At 40.8% G+C, this 18,520-nt stretch overlaps 1 protein-coding gene across 1 annotated transcript in view; it reads right to left on the bottom strand.

The window, feature by feature from the left end:
- neo1a (neogenin 1a) overlaps positions 1-18,520 on the bottom strand; it is a 151,397-nt gene that overhangs the window by 51,579 nt on the left and 81,298 nt on the right. Inside the window, exons 5-7 of the mRNA XM_063881496.1 lie at positions 13,211-13,347; positions 2,600-2,754; positions 2,327-2,447 (exon numbers count right to left, since the gene is read on the bottom strand). Of these exons, the coding sequence (XP_063737566.1) occupies positions 2,327-2,447; positions 2,600-2,754; positions 13,211-13,347 (413 nt within the window). The remainder of the gene's footprint in view (positions 1-2,326; positions 2,448-2,599; positions 2,755-13,210; positions 13,348-18,520) is intronic.

The following is an 18,520-nucleotide window of genomic DNA, read 5'->3' as shown; positions in this document are numbered from 1 at the left end:
GGAGGCGCTTGCTTTTCCTGCATAATTATGTCCTCTTTTGGAATTTGTGCTCCTATTTACCCACATCTGGTTGCAACTAGCTGACCCTTATAGCACATGGCTGTGGAATGTCCAGGAACATTGTTCTCGGCTGCAATCTGTATTCCTATTCCTGACCTCCACTCTTTTCTGACAATGGACCATGACATTGGCATGTACCGTACTGGAGTCAAAAGCCACGATTATTGATACAAAGCATATACTGTGTCACTATAAATAACTAAAGAAAGTGTACACATGCTAACAGCTGACCTTTTTCCATTCCAAACATCCACAAGTGGGAATCATCACCGGAGCCACATTTAACTGCAGCTGGCAGTGTCAAGATGCAAAGATTAGGACCACTAATGAATATTAGCCAACATGCAGCCGCTGGGTGTTCAGATGCAGTTCACCCCCATTGATTTCCCTGTTGGGTGAAGACAACTTTATCCCTGTGGCAAGTCCCTGGCTTATCCCCCCCCACCCAGCCGGCAGACAGACGGGGTGTTTTCTGGCCAGGTTTCAGGAGAGGAGGATTTGAGTCTGGCAGGTGTGAGCAGGATACCTGAGGTGAAACACACAGGGGCAGCAAAGAGCAGGAGCAGTACGTTTGCAGGTTAGGAAGTGGACAAAGAGGTCCAGCTGTGAGGGGGGTAGCCGTATAGGGGGAATATTCAGGACGGCCCAATTAACACAAAGCCCAGACTATCACAGAGAGCAGATGGCTGAGAGAGACAAGGAGAGATAAAGTGAGAGGAAGTGTGGAGAAAGGTGGCAGATGGTTGTTGAATTGGATGAGTTCAAAGAAGAAATAGAGAAGAATACAGAGGAGGGACTCTAAGGAGAGAGACACAACTCTGCTAGATCTTAAAGACATTCATTTCAACCTCACATCACAAAGGCATATCCACAAAACACTAAGAGCTGTAGAAAATAGGATGACTTCAAACGTGTTCTCATTGATTCACCGTTGCACCTCTGAGAGAGGAAATTACTTTGACACAGTGGAGCCTGCATTTGTGGAGAGTACAGCAGTGGATGTGTCTGTTCAAGCACAAAACGTCAATAATTTACAGGAAGAATAAACAGCAGCACTGCGACTCTGGTTATTTTGTGGATCTATCATCCGAGACGCAGATGACTACATAATAAACTGATGAATAAACAGGACACTGGAAAACTTTCTGGTGCTAAGTGTGTTTCTAATAATGCTACTGTGAAAGAGCTACAGACTCAGAGATGGTTCTCTGTGATATTTATGTATTAAACAGGGGTTCATTTTTTCAAAGCCACACTCGGGGCAGAACCCATGCACAAGGCCAGCTGCTGCAGTAATTCCTCCCATTTATCTTCAAGTCAAATAAAACAAAAAAGACTTGGGGCCATGTAAAGTGGCGGAACCTTATCAATGGTACACAAACACACAATGAGCTGCAGGTCATCATTATTTCTGACTTACTGTCCTCCATTCAGAGAGGGAAACACAGCCGGAGGGCAACCGGTTGGACACTATGCTAATCCATTAGCCACCTGCTTCAAGTGAGGGGGAGTTCTTTTGTTGTTCTCAGTCTGCACTCAGCAGCTCCACTCTGGAAATTAGCATTTAACCTCTTCTTTTGGCTTTGAAGAGAGCAGTACAGCAAGAGAGAATATGCTGCAGCTATCCAGGCGCTCTCACTTAGCCAGCATTAGGTCATGTTTGGACACAGCTCGGCCAATGTTGCATCAAAGCATGTGCATTGTGTGAAGCCTCCTAAAATCTTTCTCACAAATTTCTGTAACACTAGATGTGGAATGGACTCAAATGTTTGCCCCATATATAATTTGGTTCCCTAGTCACCTCTAGCTTAACAAGGTCCCAGTGGTTCATTTCACTGTTCACTACACACTCTCACACCTTAACAGATGCGCACTGCCTCTAGCATCCAAATAGGTGTTTATAAATAAGGCAAACTGTAAAGAAGAGCCGCTCTACAAGCCTTTGTTGAAAGAGTATTATTGCTGAGATAAAACCTTATACTGGCTTTATATGAGCTAGAGGTATCTAGAATCTTGGCAATTTAACAAACATAACAAAATGTTTATTTACCATGTTAGCGTTCAACAACTCCAGCTCCCATAAAAATAACTCATAGGAGGTTAGGTTGTTAAGAGCTAAGTGAGAGGCATCATTGTGGTTAGTATGAGCTTCTTTCATCAAGAAAGCTTTTAATTAATTTTGTGTTTTTGTCATTCTTTCAATTAGGAATGGATTTTCTTTTGTTAACTGATTAAATGATTCGAAACTAGTGAGTGTGTGGCGTACCGTGATCCAAGATGATGAGCTGAGCGCTGGACTGGATGTTTCCTGCATCGTTTTCTGCAAGGCACTGATAGAAACCCTCATCTGACTTCACCAGACCCAGAACCTGCAGGTTGTGCTCCTTCTGCAGAACACGAAGAGAAGAAATAGAGAAAAAGGAAAAAGACAAGAAGATAAAAGTTGGTTCGTCAGACCTAGCATTTTCAAACTCTTCATGATAACACATTGATGATATAAATCATGCTAACCCTGCAGAACAGTGCCAGATTCACTTACAATTATTTTGAAGTAGTCGCTGGGGATGACAGCATCTCCATTCTTGACCCATTTGACAGTGGGAGCGGGTGAGCCTGAAACCTCACAGTCAAAGATGATGTCCATGGACTCGTAGGCATAAACGTTGTCTGGTCGCTTCACAAACTGGGGAGGAACTGTGGAATCCAGATGAGAGAGGGAAGTCAGGGAGGATGCAAAAATAAAACAATATTTCATTCATTGTTATGGAACGGAGTGATGAGAGTCTGCACACATTTTTAGGAGTCCTCTTTTCTCATCAAAATCAGAAACCAGTTTTAGAAAAACCAACCAGGTAACTTAAAGGTCTCCTATTATGCTATATTTCAACAATATATTGTAGGGCAATATCTATACAAAAACATGTCTGTGAAGTGTTTTACTCAAAATACCAAACAGATCACCCCTCTATTTCAGCCCTGTTCCTGAAGTGCTGATTCTGTGATGCTTTAAATTTGAGCTGAACTGAAGCTGGCTACGCCCCTTTGGAGCATCACGCATCTCTCTGTCTAAAGAGAGAAGTTTCTAACGAAGATACTCAAATAAACACTGCCGTGATTAAACCCCATATTATGTTCAAAACCACATTCAGCATTATTTCTGAAACACTTCTCAGTGTTTACCACTAGAACAGTGACATTATATCTATTATATATACAACAACTCTAAGTCCCTCCTGCAGACATCCTGCTGGAGACACAGACACACAGAGGTGCTGCGGAGGGGATTCAGCTCGCTGACTGTATATTGCGGATGATAGGTTGGGACGTGTCACGTGGGCGGGACATTGCCAGGAGTTCAATGTAAAGCTAGAATACATTTCGGTTATGACTTCATGACAGAAGCAAATCTGGATCAGCTCGTTTGTACCCCCGTTTTTAGAGATGTTGGTAAGGAGGAAAAATGAGAAGGTTGTATTTTCTGACACTTTGTGAGACTCCTTACAACCAGGGACACATATTTATGTATAAGAGACATCAAAAAGTGCATTTTACATAATAGGGGACCTTTTAACTCCATCACGCTGGTCTCTGCCAGTAAATGAAGAAAAATCAAGTGATGCAATGCCTCCCCCTTCAACTGCCAAATTGCCAGTTCAGGAAGGATGGAAAGAACAACAAACAGTAGCATCAAAAAACAACTTATCCAATTATTTTCTGTACCCTTCACACAACTGCAACCTTTTTGCCAGATGGCAGCACTTAGAATATTTGATAAAAACGTATCAATAACCTCTGTTCTTATATATTGAATAAATACAGCTACTTGGGAACCAGTGCTGTGTGATAGCATGCTACAATGGCTAAGCCGGGCATTTGCAGATTTCCCCTAGTCCTGGTAATGAGGGCCACAAAGGAGTTATTTGATCTGCTGGAGTGATACAGCGCCTCATCAATCTGTCCTGGAACAAGGTCACTGGGAGCGCTCAGCCCAGGCCTCGTCCTCTCTCTATAATTGGACTGCATGTGTATGTGAGGAGAGACAGAGTAAGACAGACTGTGCGTGCGTGCGTGTGTGTGTGCGCATGTGTGTGTGTGTGGCTGTGTTGCTGTGTCTTTGCTGCCTCTGTGCATTCCCAGATAAGCGGCAACCTCACTGACCACAGTTAAATGACTGCATTGTTGGTGTGTCAAGCTTTGCCAACAGCCTCCTGGGCCCTGTGATAGCTAGTTATTAGCATCTATTTGGTGGCCATTTGCATGGGCTTATTGGATATTAGTAGTGTCAGGTGGATAGGGTCCTTTTCTGGCTTTATTTAGTGTTGTAGCAGGTATTGAGGTCAAGTCATCTCATATGCTTGATGGAGCTGTGGCTAATTTACACTGACATGAATTAAAAGATTATTGTTCATTCTGTTGGGACACACTGTTACCATCAACAAGAAAATGAAGACTCTTAAATAATAGATATACTTAAATATAAACTTCCAATACACCCATAAACATTGTAGCTAAAGGACAGAGAGGGACACTACGAAATGTGTTTTCCTGACCTTAAAATGCACTTTGCCCATCTGTTTGCTATTTTCTTGCGCACCACAGAGCTCATAGAGTAACAGTGGGAGGAGAGGCACAACTCGCAGAAGAAAATTGAAATGTGTGGTATTGCCTACTTTAACTTGATGGAGTAAGTCCGCGACCATGACTTAACTGTTAACTATTTGCAACAAGTTACTTTGTGACATTATACCAGATTTCCAAATGCTCAACTTTTTAATTAGAGTTTGCATGTCACTTACAGTAGATTACCACAATGCATTCTGAAATAAATATTCAACAAAAGACTTTCAATATGAAATGCAATTCACTTGAAAACACAAACCAGTGTAGGAGTATCCAAGGGCTAAGTTCCTCTTCAGGTTTGGTGCTTCAAAATACATTAAAAAAGGTAGTGTTAAAACTAAAATGTACCGTATGTATCATACTCGTATCTACAAATTCAAGATGCCAGTTTTCCCACCACTAAATGTTTCAAAGACACTGGCTAGTCCACAGAATATTGAAACGGGCTATCACCTTATTTAATGAGCATCTAGACTTTTCCTGTGAGCTACTGTGGCAAATATTGACAACTGAGACAGGGATGGAAATGAGGATGTTGATGCTTGCGGACTGGATCCCTGTATGATTGTCAGGACAGCCATCCCCCTGTGTCATTTCTGTGTGTGAGCATGTGTGTGTGTGTGTGTGTGTGTGTGTGTGTGTGTGTGTGTGTGTGTGTAGCACAGTTCCCTGCAGCGGGAAGTGTGAGCTGTTAATGATGCGTTTCCCAGTGTGGTGTCCCCTGGATATTTGTCTCTAGTTACTGTGCAGGTGGAATCCTTGGTTAACTTTTGTGTGTCAGGAACATGGCTTTAAGGTAAGTCAGTGTGTGTGTGTTTGTGTATATGCTGAGCCATGTGTGAGTATGAATAATTTTAATATTGTCTGGATACTTGTTCCGTCACATTATTACTAGTGCTATATGCTATACATAAATGTCTCTGCTTCCTTTCCTGCCGGCAATATGTACATTGATGGATTTGGTTATGTATTGCTGTTTGTAGTACAAGTGTGTGTAAGTGCTTGCTTATGTATGAGAACACATGTCACCTTACCTCCATGCTGTTACAATCTGTGCAAGGATATTGGTATATACTATAGAGTATGTGCATGTGTGTGTGCGTGGAGAAACCCCTGGTGGGTTTAGCTGGTGACACGTTCTGATGATGGCTGGTACCCTGCGGTTCTCTTTATCTTTCCTCCTCTCTCTTTCCGTTTCACCACAGCCCCAACTCTTAATATTCCTTTAACTCGCCGTTTATCTCTCCATCTTTAGCCTCCCCCCTTCTCTCCATTTGAGCAGACATGCACCATTTTCTCTGAATGGTGTTCAGACATTTGGAACCTATTGGACTGAGCAATGAGTAGGAATGCCTAAATATACCAATAAGGCTTAAACAGTGGGGGTGGGGGGAGCTTTTGGGATCAACAGACCATGACGTGTGTGGAAGTATGTGTGTGTGTGTGTGTGTGTGTGTGTGTGTGTGTGTGTGTGTGTGTGTGTGTGTGTGTGTGTGTGTGTTTAGAGGGGGAGACACTCATTGCAACCAGCCCAATGACCTTCCTTAATTGGCGTTTTACAGCATAAAACATGCATATGTAAATGTGAAGTTAGTCACAGTAAAGGAAAGATGAAGAAGGGTGCTACCAAGACCAGCTGTTGGTTAATAAGACTTAACGGTGGTGTTTTTGATTACAGGCTCCTGTATTTATTGGAGATACAGAACTACGATGTGCATGAATGTCAGCAGCTTGGGAGTTGACAGACATGTCAGCGATGGCAAAGTTATAGTAATATTCAAAAATGTAACTGAGTTAATATACAATTAAATCCTACATAGAAACCGCAAATTAAATTGTGTTGCATATAATAAATTAAACACGGTGCCTCTGAAAGGGGGTAAAGAGGGTTTGTTTGGCACATAGTATTTAAAGATCATTTCAATTTAAAAGACACCGAACATTGGAAAACATTTCCAGCTGAGCTTCCAAAGCACAGAATGTTGTACTTTTAGCCCATCTTGCAAAAAAAGGATATTGAGCAACCATTAATTTTGACATTATCTACAATTCAAAAAGATGTACAGATATTTCTATTGATATGTTCCTGTAAATGTGTCTAAATATTTTTTTGTGTGCAGGAAACTATGCAATGGTCTACATATACATTATTCTTTTTAGAGTTTGACAATTGTTCTGTGTGTACCTGCATAGCATGCTTCTCTTCTAATTAAGAAATTAGTGTTTAAGATTTGTAACAATCTGGATCGAGTAACCTAACAAAGTCCACGTCTTCCTACACTCTACGGTTCAAAGACACACAGATTCTCAAAAGCTGGAATGAGTCCAAACAGGCGGATTTGAATGGGACATAAATATCATTCTCTAATGAAAGAAATTCTACCGACACAGAAACGAATTTGTAAAAACAAGGACAAAAAAAAACATCAAGAAGATTGAGAGAGAAAGGAGAATGGCTGAAAGAACTACAATCCCAGCTCTTTTGGGCTGGTATTATCTCTTGAGCTTGTATCTTAATAAAAGAAGCTTTAATACAGACTTACACCGACTCTAGTGAACTGCTAAAAGAGGGCCACATAAAGGTCACATGGGTGTCTCACTGTGAGCTTGTTAAAACAAACCCCCATAGGATTCCAAAAGGGATTCTGGGGAGATACTTTATTCAGATCTTCGCTGGTAGCCAGGAATACACTGAATAGAGAGACGCTGAGGGGAATAAAGTCCAGCCTTCATCTGATACTACATCCAGATAAAAATAGTGAAATGTCAGAGAGCACAATAAAACAGCTGTTAAATTCTGGACATAAATGGTACAACACTTACAGCTACAGCGAGGTTTAATAAGGCCTAATGTAAGACTGTTGAAGCTGAACAATCAAATTTTCCAACTGTGTTAGCTTGGCTGTTGTCCAGTTAGCTTCATAAAGTCAAACAAAAGCTCTTAGGCAGTCCGGGTTTACTCTGAGGGCAAGCAGAACTCAGACTGTGCTAATTACCCTTCCTGTTCCTCCAAAGATAACAGCCTCACTCTTAATCCTGGCCAAAACAAACAACTTCAGCAGAAAGGCAAGAAAGATGCTTTGTCTTTGCTTTTCTAGTTATTGTTGAGAGCATAATGTCCAGTTAGAGGCGGAGTCATCGAGAGGGAGTTCAATCTTTGGATGATTTTGTCTCCTCACTCGAATGACTTGAACTGAGGGGAAAGCAGAGAAACTAGATTGTCCCTGAAATGCTGAAACAGCTCACTCGATAGTTTGGTTATGGCAAAGAAGAGTTCATGGCCTGACTTTGCACAGTGCCTTCTTTTCAGATCAATCTCAGTAGAGTTGAGACCTCTAAAACAGACAAACAAAAAACACACAAATATGTCCATTCACTTATATTGAATACAGAATATTTTACTTTAAACTGTGGTATTAATTTAATTTATTAAAAGAGTGTACCCAGCAAATTTGGCGGCTCAAACACTGGATGTGCTGTTTTGTGTAGATATTAATTGTCATGGTTCTTGTGAAAAGAAAGCTTCTTAATTACTAAAAATAACCTCATACTCATGCTGTAAAACTCTGGCCTAAAGTCTTTAATTTAATTTGAGACGAGTTAACTTCAGTATTGCATACGAAGAAGCAAGTATGTTGATACAGTAACAGTTTAGGATTTAGAATCTAAGAAATAGGTAAATGGAACAGGCTTCTTAATGACCCACAAAGGTTTTTTCACAGGGAGTCCCAAACTCATTGCCAGGTCACTCTTTCCTGAGAATTTACACCAGACTATCTGTTAATTAATCAATTTAACAATGGGACAGGCTGAGCAATGCTGCTTCAGTAGACACAGAAACATGGGAAGGACATTCACATAGCTGAAGTCGAACATTTGGCATGCACTGTAATGAGAACCATAATCACACAAAAAGCATCAGACAGCGACCCCTCCACACACCTCTCACCCAAGTGGTTAAGATAACACCCTCTATGAAAAAGGGAAAGTGTGTGTGTGTGTGTGTGTGTGTGTGTGTGTGTGTGTGTGTGTGTGTGTGTGTGTGTGTGTGTGTGTGTGTGTGTGTGTGTGTGTGTGTGTGTGTGTGTGTGTGTGTGTGTGTTCCTGTGGGTGTTGATCCTTATCAGATTAGTGTTCTTATTACAGCTGGATGGAAAATTTCCTTTTTGTTTCAGCCAGAATAGATCTGCTCTGTGACGGCACAGTGGGGTGCAGCAACATGGTGTGCCCAACTAAAAACAGACCAAAATATCCTCCAAATCTTATCAGATTCAAATTGTTCCAGGCATCATTTTCTCAACAACTATTTGTGTCACTAGTATTTGAGCATGGTTCAGAGAAAAAATGACTATTAAGTTACAGTCATATGTTTCTTTTTTCCCAGTGGAACAATGTGAGCTGTGAACTGTGCAGATGTACAATGTCTTACTTTTCTTTAGCTACAGAACTGTAAAACAGAAAGTGGAACATGGAGTTGAAATTTCAAATATGCAGTTTTTGCTACTGTCTATTTTTGCCCATTGCTATAACAAGGGAAAAAAGACTCCTCCTATGTGTGGTTTTAGATTCTTAACTTTTACAGGGGGCAGGGACTTCCTGCATGTGAGCGCTGCATATGGAAAGAACAGTTGAGTTTATGACATGACACACACACACACACTTCAGGTCTGGGTGGTGCCCCTGTCAAACAAGAATATAATCAAAAGCTGCTGTCCCCTTTCCCTTACGTATCCTTTTTCAGCTCTAATAGAGGATGAGGAGTCACAGTGAACAGAAGCCACTCTAACAAACATACAGTAATAGCACAATAGTGTTACTGTCAAGACTTTAAAGACTAAAGCCTGTTAGTCTTCAAAACTACCTGCCTGGAATTTCCTGCAGTGGGAGTACAAATGTAGCATCACTGTAATGCCAGATTGTGTAAATACACAAATACAGCCTCTAATCCTCTTTATCTCACAGGGACTTTGATTACATTTAATAAAACTGATACGGAACACGTTGCTCTGGTATACCTATTGCTTATGTTTGACAGATGCTGACTGTCTCTCCTGGAGCTGTTCATACATCCTTTCACATTGCAACATATCCATTGCTTGCTCCATTGTTTTGGTAATAAAGGCTTTGTAGCTGAACATTAACTATTTTTGTAGCATAAAGACTGTCAGCTATTCAACAAATCCGCCATTTCCTGCCGCCAAGCTCTGCTCATGTGTAGTTAATAAACTCTCGGCATAAATTAGATGTATACGTTTCTGATAAGTAGGATTCACTGCTGAGGGACCTTTAAACTGCAAATGCCTTGGTCATTTCTGGAAAACGGATTCCACCAAGCAGACTGCAGGTAGAGACTATAATAAATAATACTAATAAGATCATTTTTACGATTTGACAACTTTTTCTTTTTATTGTAATTATCATTTTACAGAATCATGTAAAATATAATTAATTCTGCAGAAATACTACCGTAACTGTGCGTGTTTTGTTGGGCATTGTGTTACTGTAACTTTAATAACATGGAATGTATTGTCTTTTTCTTAACAGATAGTACACATTGTACAAGATACCAAAGCTTATTGATTAAAAAGAACTAAGGTAATCTTGGGGGGAAATAGCAACCAAGGACACCTAAATGAATAGCCACTAAGGCAGGTTCAACGGTTGAAGAGTGGTTGAATTTGGAAACCATGCGCCTGTAGTGAATGCATACAGGTGTATAGAGTGATTGACCTTGTGTGGCTTCATTATGTATGCATGGTTGTGTGATAGTGTGTGTGTGCACACACCTGCTGCAGCCTCTGTGCACCGCTCTCTCCACAGATGAGCACCAGCTGCATCACAAACCCCCAAGCTATCTCCAGGCGAAGCCTAACAATGTTTTACCATATCAAATCCCCGGCCACCTCCCTGCACGTTTCCCGAAGCACAAACTGTCCAGAGTTTATGAAAAGCCACGACTGAAACCCACAATTGCTCCGTGTTCCTGCTGCAGAAGAGGCCCCTACAGTGTTTTTATAGCCGTCAATCATTGGTAAAATAGTTTTGATGTTACTATAGATTCATATCACGATGATTTGTATGAGGGCATTTTAGGAGCGTAACTATTTCCTCAAGGAATCAATTGACCTTTCAAGTGTCACTTCTGTTGTCAAGGGAGCAAATCAATGCCACAATCTAGTTCCTTCATGAATCTGGATGGAGCAAACACAATTAGGCCTTAGAGTCTACAGCATAGGATTTGATCAAACCGTTGTATTGCATTACAATGACTGATGTCTTTCAACAATATTCAAAGAGTGCAGATCAATCCTCTACAGTCTAGTCACATTGAAGGTGGAGGCTGGCAGGGTCGGGTCAGAGACATGAGGGATTTCAGCGAGAATTCGATGGACAGACTTGAAGTCTGAAAACGAGTGAAGTCCGATGTCCTCCTGTGACCTAATCCCATTTCCCATTACTGTCTCCTTTAATCACAGCGAGCAACGGGAAATGATGAAAGGGTATTGGAGGGGTGATGGTGGGATGAAGGGATTTTTGGGGGAAAAAAAGAGATGGAGTCATAGCATGATGTGGCTGCGTGTGAAATGCAATGAACCCAGGAATAAGCCTCAGGGTGTTTCCCCCAGTCTAAAGTTATTTCACAGCAAATCCTGTTGTCTTGCCTCACCTGGGAAAAGCACACAAGACATGTTTGTGTCCATGTGTATTTCTCTCAACAACGCAAAGTCTGACAACAGTAATTACAATGCAATTACTGTGGGTGTGGTTTTACGTTCATCCACAGATTTTTCTCAGCCTGAACATTTATGTGTCAGTGGAGTGGATTAAGGAATGGATATCAGGGGAAAAAATACTGATATGGTTGTACATTCATTTTCCCTTTTAGAGTTGGGATTTGTGAGTTCCATTATCCATCATCAAGTACTTTGATCTTCTTTAATGGATTGGTATTAAAAAACAAAATTAGAACTATTTCCTTTAAGTGATTAGTTAACAAAGATTGAAGCTATAAAGTGTTGTACTCGATTGCTGCACTTGGATTATTGGTTTACAGTTTTGGGATCTTGAATGAAAACTAATTACTTCAGATTTCATTTTCTTTATAAAATATATGAGGAAAAATAACATTTTTGGTTCTCGTTTGTCACTCATACAGACTGAGAATGTAATGTGCTCGATTCATTGTTTTGTCAATGCTGAATTTACATTGTTCACTAAATGTTACCATACAAGTTCTTTAGATTCATATTAGGATTATTTCCAGTGCTGGTCACATTTACTAAGCAGGATATAGTATAGTATCTCTAAAAGAAACATTCATTGTAGTTGCTTTTCTTGAGATTTTACATACATTTTCTATTCATTTCATATTTCATGACAAGTACTGAGCTTATTTGGGTATTTTTGACCAGTCATAGGAAAATGAGGTCCTTGCTGTAGAAGTTGGACTTTAAAGAGAAAGATTAGTCAGCGTTCACTTGGGAAATGGCATCTGCTGCTTGTGTATGTGTGATAATTAATGCTCATAAAATGCCTCAAAACGAATACGTCTCAGATTTGTATTTGCTCATCAGCACTAAATTTTGAGTGATAAATACTAGAGCATCAGCCGTCTAGTTCCTTCAAAGGATTGGCCAAAAATGAGATGCAGAACTAAGATTTTCTCGACCCAAAGACCATAAACTGCAAGTTATTCATGCTTTGCCCTACACAGAGGAAATATCTCACATTACATACTGTTGCTGTAATGCAACAGGGAGAAATCCCAGCAAAAATTGTAATGCTACTTATGTATGCTATTTACTTCATATTTAATACAAAGCGTCAGACACACATTTACAAAAACTGAATATATAATGCCTCTATTGCAGAGGTGAACTTTTTCCCCTCACCACCGCGTCTGGTATCTAAAACTTCTCACCTCCTTTTTTGTCTCTTCCAAAATCTTATACTTGTCTTTCTCCTGCCAGCAATACGTGTGAAATCTTTCTGTTGTTGCTGTGTGTAGTGAAGTTATGTGCAACGGCAGAATTTAACAGGAAAATAACACTCCACACATATGCATACTTATGCTGAATATTTCACTTACTGCCAACGCCTTGTCTAGATCAACAAAAACAAAGATATTTTTAGTGTGCATCAGATCCCAACTGTCACCTGCCTGTGTACATTTACATAGTTTGCTTGCAAGAAACACACCTTGTTCATTTCATTTCAAACTAAACGGTCAGTGGTTTGGTTTCAGGTCTGGGATAAATGTCCTTTAGTCGTTTAACAAGCTATTTTCCAAATGTAATCAGATGAAATTAGTGTGTTTTCAGCTCTCAACCACATCACTCTCCTTATAAGCTAATACGTCTTCTCTTAGCACCCGTATAAAGTCCAATCTCTACCTTCAAGTTTTCTTAAAAAAATAGAGCCACGAGAAGATTGGCTGCGCCATTGCAGATATATAGATCATTCAGTTTTATTCTGTGCTTCGGTTAATATTTTTTGCGGGAAAGCAGACAATTTGGGTTGCTGATGGTACCTTGGATGGTGAGTTGGGCCTGGGCTTCAATGGTTGCGTTGGCATTGTCCGCCATGCAGGTGTAGATGCCAGAATCCTCCTCTGTGAGATTGAAGATCTGAATACTGCCTCCTCCCAGCAGCTCCACACGGCCCTCACTGCGGACAGAAAGGAAGAAGGAACAGTGAAAATCAGCCAAATGTGACTGTGAACAAGATTTTCCTCCTGATTCCTTTTCATAAATAGCTTTAATGACCTTTGGGGCTGCGCTACGTATAACACTGTCAGCATCACATGCAGGAGACCTCAGGCCTCAACATTTTATTTTTTTAACCAGACTTGTGAATTATGTAAAAAGCCATTACATTTCCATGAAGCATATTCCCTGCCTGCCCATTTAGATCACTGAGAGAAAAAGGGTACAGTCTCTGGAGCTCCTTGTTAACCTACTGGCCTGAGGTTGACTCCACATCTGTCACACTTTACCAACTCTGGGTATGAATAAAAGATCCTAAAAGCACAGTCAACAGCCCTGAAAAAGGCAATTTACAACTCTTCTTAATAATTATGATTCGTGGACAGCTTAAGAATTATTTAATCTTGTGGCATTAATTACTACTTTTAAAGAATACAAGCACAAAGTCCTAGTGATGCTACAGCTGTGCAGCGTCACTACAGAGTTCTTCCATCGTCTTAACAAATGTTTTCGTTCTCTTTCATCAGCTGTTAACAGGGGTGACACTAATCTATAAAATAACAAAACTAAGATCTAATATCAAGGAAAATCGTTTTGACAGACTGATGCATATCCACAGCTTTATTATCATACGATTATTGAAAGTTCACAACCTTTAAATGTTGTGTTTTGCGTTCCTTCATACAGGCTTGAAATCCTCACTCTGTGTTGTGCCTCAGTGAAATCATTATGAAAATTCTTCTTTTCATCTATAGAAGATATATTGACATCATGAGACCCACGGTGGCTAGCCCCCTGTAAAGTGAATATCAAGAGTTTCACTGTAACGTCAAAGTCATGTTTCCATCAGGCATTTCAATTCCTAAATATTTGTTGTGAACTATTTACGCCTAATCCAAATATATGTCACATATTTGTTTGTTTCGCCTCTTTTTGAACCAGTGACCCTCCTCCATTTTAAAACAGTCTTAACGTTCATTTTCCCAATTGGCCCAGGGGGAACAGTCTGTTGCCAAACTGAGGCTTGACTTAACAACCACTGGAGCAGGGGAGTAGGAGGAGGCTGAGAGGACAGGAAACACAAATAAATAGCAAACAGAAAGCTCTGCATTCAGGGAGAGACAAACAGAAATGTGGAGCAAGACACCAATTCAAAAAGGGCAAGTAAGATGCAGAAAAGTAGAGAAAAGTAAGCTTGAGTTAGTACTGAGAAACCTGCTGGCAATCCATGTCTTTCACATCTCCTGCATCTCTCTCTCTGACTGGTGCTTTGTTTGGCAGCACTGGCCTGTGAGACCATCTGCCTGTCTGTCTGTACTGGAGAGGAGTGTTCTAATGGCCCTCGACCTACTGTCAAAAAAATGGCATCTCTGTTTCACTCATATTGTAGGGATAAAATAGACTATTAACCTCAGCATGTACCATAATCACATAAAAGTATGGTTGGATAGCACTTCAGTTTACCTGTTACCGAGAGACGTACTTTCTTATATGAGTGAAACTTAGGTTTTAAATTAGAAACGCTTTGAAAAATGATGTGTTGGAGATTTACATGCAATTACTGATCCCTGCTTTGTACATCGTTTGTACTAGCAGGCAGCAGCAGCATCTAGCACAACTCTCTCATAAAAGCCTGTGGTTACAGCATATTAAAAGAACATAAGGTTTAATCTGCTTTTGACCCTTATATACAAGGCGGTTATGAAAAGTTAATGCCTGGTCGTCATTCTTCACAATTGCTGTTGAAGTTGTCACCTCTTTCTACTCCCGTCAAGTAAGATTAATACTGTATGGATTCTATAGAATTCATGGCAAACGTGTAATTACAGTAAACCAGAGTTTAGTAATCTGAGTCGATTAAGACCTAATGTTTAATTCAGGCCATGAGCAGGTCGAAAGTGACATGTTGACTCATGTTACGTGCCGGGCAGGCTGTACTTTTGTTTCTTGCCTCCTGCTCTTTTCTCTACTCCCTGTCATTCGCTACAGCTAATCAGCAGCTGATCAGTACCTGCCTGGGCATCTCTGACTGATGACTGATTGGCTCCTCTCACCCTCAGCTGACCAATCAGCACCCAGGACCAGCTATAAAGGACACAACCAGGAAGCCTTCTGGGGTCTCACTGCTGGGCCTGCTGCTGACTGGAGAGTCTCAATTTGACTGCGTGTTAAATTACTGTGACAATTGTGTATCCTGTGCTATGTTGTGACTGTGTGTGTGTGTGTGGGAGGTGGAGGAGTTAGGTAAGTTTGGGGTACCCTTTACATCTCATCACGTAGATAACATATGTTAGACACACTAGGTTAGCGGATTGTTGCCACCCCTGTATTTTGCTTTGTCCAATTATTAGTAGTTCAGGAAGTGAGGGTTTTTGTTTGAGTTTGTTTCAGAAGAGATATGTAGAGATAGGCCTGGTTTTTGTTATATTTATTTCTTTTATTTGGCACAATCTCCCTCGTCCTCCTCCTCCTCCTCACCTGAAGAACATTTGTTGTTCATTCTTTAGTTATTAGAAATAAACATTGTCTGTCTACATTTAATCTGACTTGCTCATTAATTGGTTGTCGTGTGTTACTGTCTCCAGTAGTGGGGACGTAACAACTCGTTAAGACTGACAGGTAACACAAGTTAAACCGAGTTTCGTGAGTCTCTAAAAGCTATTAAACAGCACACTGGGCCAATTCTGACAACAGATTGCATAATAAAGAAAAACCCGCATGAAATATATTGCACTCAGCAGGAAGTCTGACAGAAAATGCCCTGGGTCTTCAAGGTGGGGGAAAAAGATGTAACATAGGTCAGCAGCTGCCTTTTCTTTTGCTTTCAAGGCAGCTGAACATAACAGAACATTGTACATTGACTATTTCCCTGTGCACATTAGAGAGCTAGCGGATTCCGCTGAAAGGCTCTGCATGTCAAATCCTTGCTGAATGAGAATTTCCCTTTAAATGACGTTTCTGAGTTCCTAGTGCCAAGCATTCCTGCCGTTTGCTTTACCAGGACAACTATTCAGAGTCAGACTCTTGGCCTTTAGTGCTGCATGCACCATAAAGGGCATTGACAGCTTCTCTTATACTTGAAAGAGGAACACACAGTTCATATCAAACCACCAGGCAATTTCTCATTCTGCTTTAGAGAAAGTCAATCTTACTGCAGCAGCTAAAGTGCTCGGTGGAACAAAGAACGTGTTACCGTTTATGGACCATGAGGGAGGGAGGCAAAGTAAATTGGCTTGAGCTGAACGGGCTCGAAACAACTTGTGCTATTGTGAAGGAGCACTTGTGGTAATTTTAACAAAGAAAAGGTGTCTACTGTAAGGATATGAAGGATATCTCCTGCATTAGCTCCAGGTCCTTGGTGAGAGATGTGAGGCTCTAATTAAATCTGTATTCACCTACAACAAGCTGATAAATTAGCTCACCAATGCCACTGTCACTTTTTATCTTGTTACCAAATGGCAGATGCACTTGCGTACACTCAAACCGTACAAGCAATGTGAAAATGACAGTGTAAACGTGTCAAGCCAAGAGGCACATTGTTCCTAATTGGCCTTGTTCTTTCAGGCTTTTGTGTCAATGTTGTTACTAATTCCATTTCTAGCAGCTACAACTTTCCAAATTGTGGTGGTGTGCATACTTGACATATAATGTTCAGTTACAAATCTGCAGTCAAATGAGGTTTAAATATGTAGATTGTGACATTCCTTAGCACACCTAAAACTGTTCTCTCAGTTTCACATTTTCAGAAAGGACAGCATCCTCCTTCTGATCCTCTCTGGTGTATAGCGGGTAAGGAATAGATGTTGAGAGTTTGCTGTCAACATGCGGGCCGAGGCCTGCATGTTGACTGCCCACACAATCTTGTTCCTGTTTCTGCCATTGAGTTCTGAAAGCAGCGGCAGCCACAGAGACTTCAGAGAAGGGCTTTTGGGACGAAGAGAACATTTGGTATGTGTGAGTGGTGACTCAGCCTTCCGTAACACAGAGTGGTGGCAAGGTCAATACACCTGGGCGAGGGAAAGGTTCAGATCACTAAAGAAGTATGTGTGTATGTGTGTGTGTGTGTGTGTGTGTGTGTGTGTGTGTGTGTGTGTGTGTGTGTGTGTGTGTGTGTGTGTGTGTGTGTGTGTGTGTGTGTGTGTGTGTGTGTGTGTGTGTATAAGCAGTGCAGTATGTTGTCACAGTGCAATCAGTGGTACTGTGACAGTGGTGGGGCATGGTTCGTGCTATCTGCAGCTCATGGGCGAGGCAGGTGGAATCACAACTGTCACAACAAAAAGGGGATCGACTATTAATGGGTAGCAAGGCATCTCTTTTCTCCTCAGATTTTTTGCTCATTCCTTTCCTCCCTTCTCTCTTTGTCTATATACCCCTCCACTGTCTTGGCATTTAATTGTAACTTCTCCCTGTCCACAACATATTAATAACAGGTTGATGAATTTGAATCATGTTCAAGGTGCGAAAAAGGCAGCTGGATTATATTTTACAATTGAGGAGGACTCCAAAACACAACATTTTGATCTTTAACTAGTACTGTCTAGATAAAAGCAATGGGGAAACATGAGAGCAACTAAGGACAGAAGAAATAAATTAGACGAGCTAAGGTAATAAATGACTGAACAAAAAAATACAAGTTAATGTGAGCAACAACCGGGTACAAACTGCACAGATGAAAACGTTTCTGTATTCCTCTGGCTTGTAATGGAAAGCCGCAGGGCCCTTGAGACAATATCAGCTCTTGCATACCTGACTTTATTGTTTTCTCTTTTACCTAACCCAAGTCCCCAAAAGTAAACCCAATCGTTTGATTATCACAATGAAGCCTGCTGCTCGTAACTTGCATAATATATTTTGAGATTGCTCTGGTAGGCCCTTGGGGCGCTTGCAGATATGTAAACCCTGTGTCCCGTGCTGGGTCACATTTATAAAACCGCAGCAGATTAAATGTCTGGTAATAGGCCCCGGTAAAGTGCTGCATGTGAATTGTTTTATACTGTGAAAGACAATGTGCAGGTGCAGGCTTCAGTGATTAAAGACTCACTGTATATTTCAAATAAGTATACCACACAGTTTCAGCTTTAACAAGTAATTACAGTATGAGCATAAGAAGATTTTCTTGGTACCTATTGTGGTGT

This window comes from Eleginops maclovinus, chromosome 4 (assembly GCF_036324505.1).
Source record: "Eleginops maclovinus isolate JMC-PN-2008 ecotype Puerto Natales chromosome 4, JC_Emac_rtc_rv5, whole genome shotgun sequence".
Classification (NCBI taxonomy): Eukaryota; Metazoa; Chordata; class Actinopteri; order Perciformes; family Eleginopidae; genus Eleginops; species Eleginops maclovinus.
Note: the sequence above shows the minus strand (reverse complement) of the source record. Positions and strands in the feature narration are given on the sequence as shown.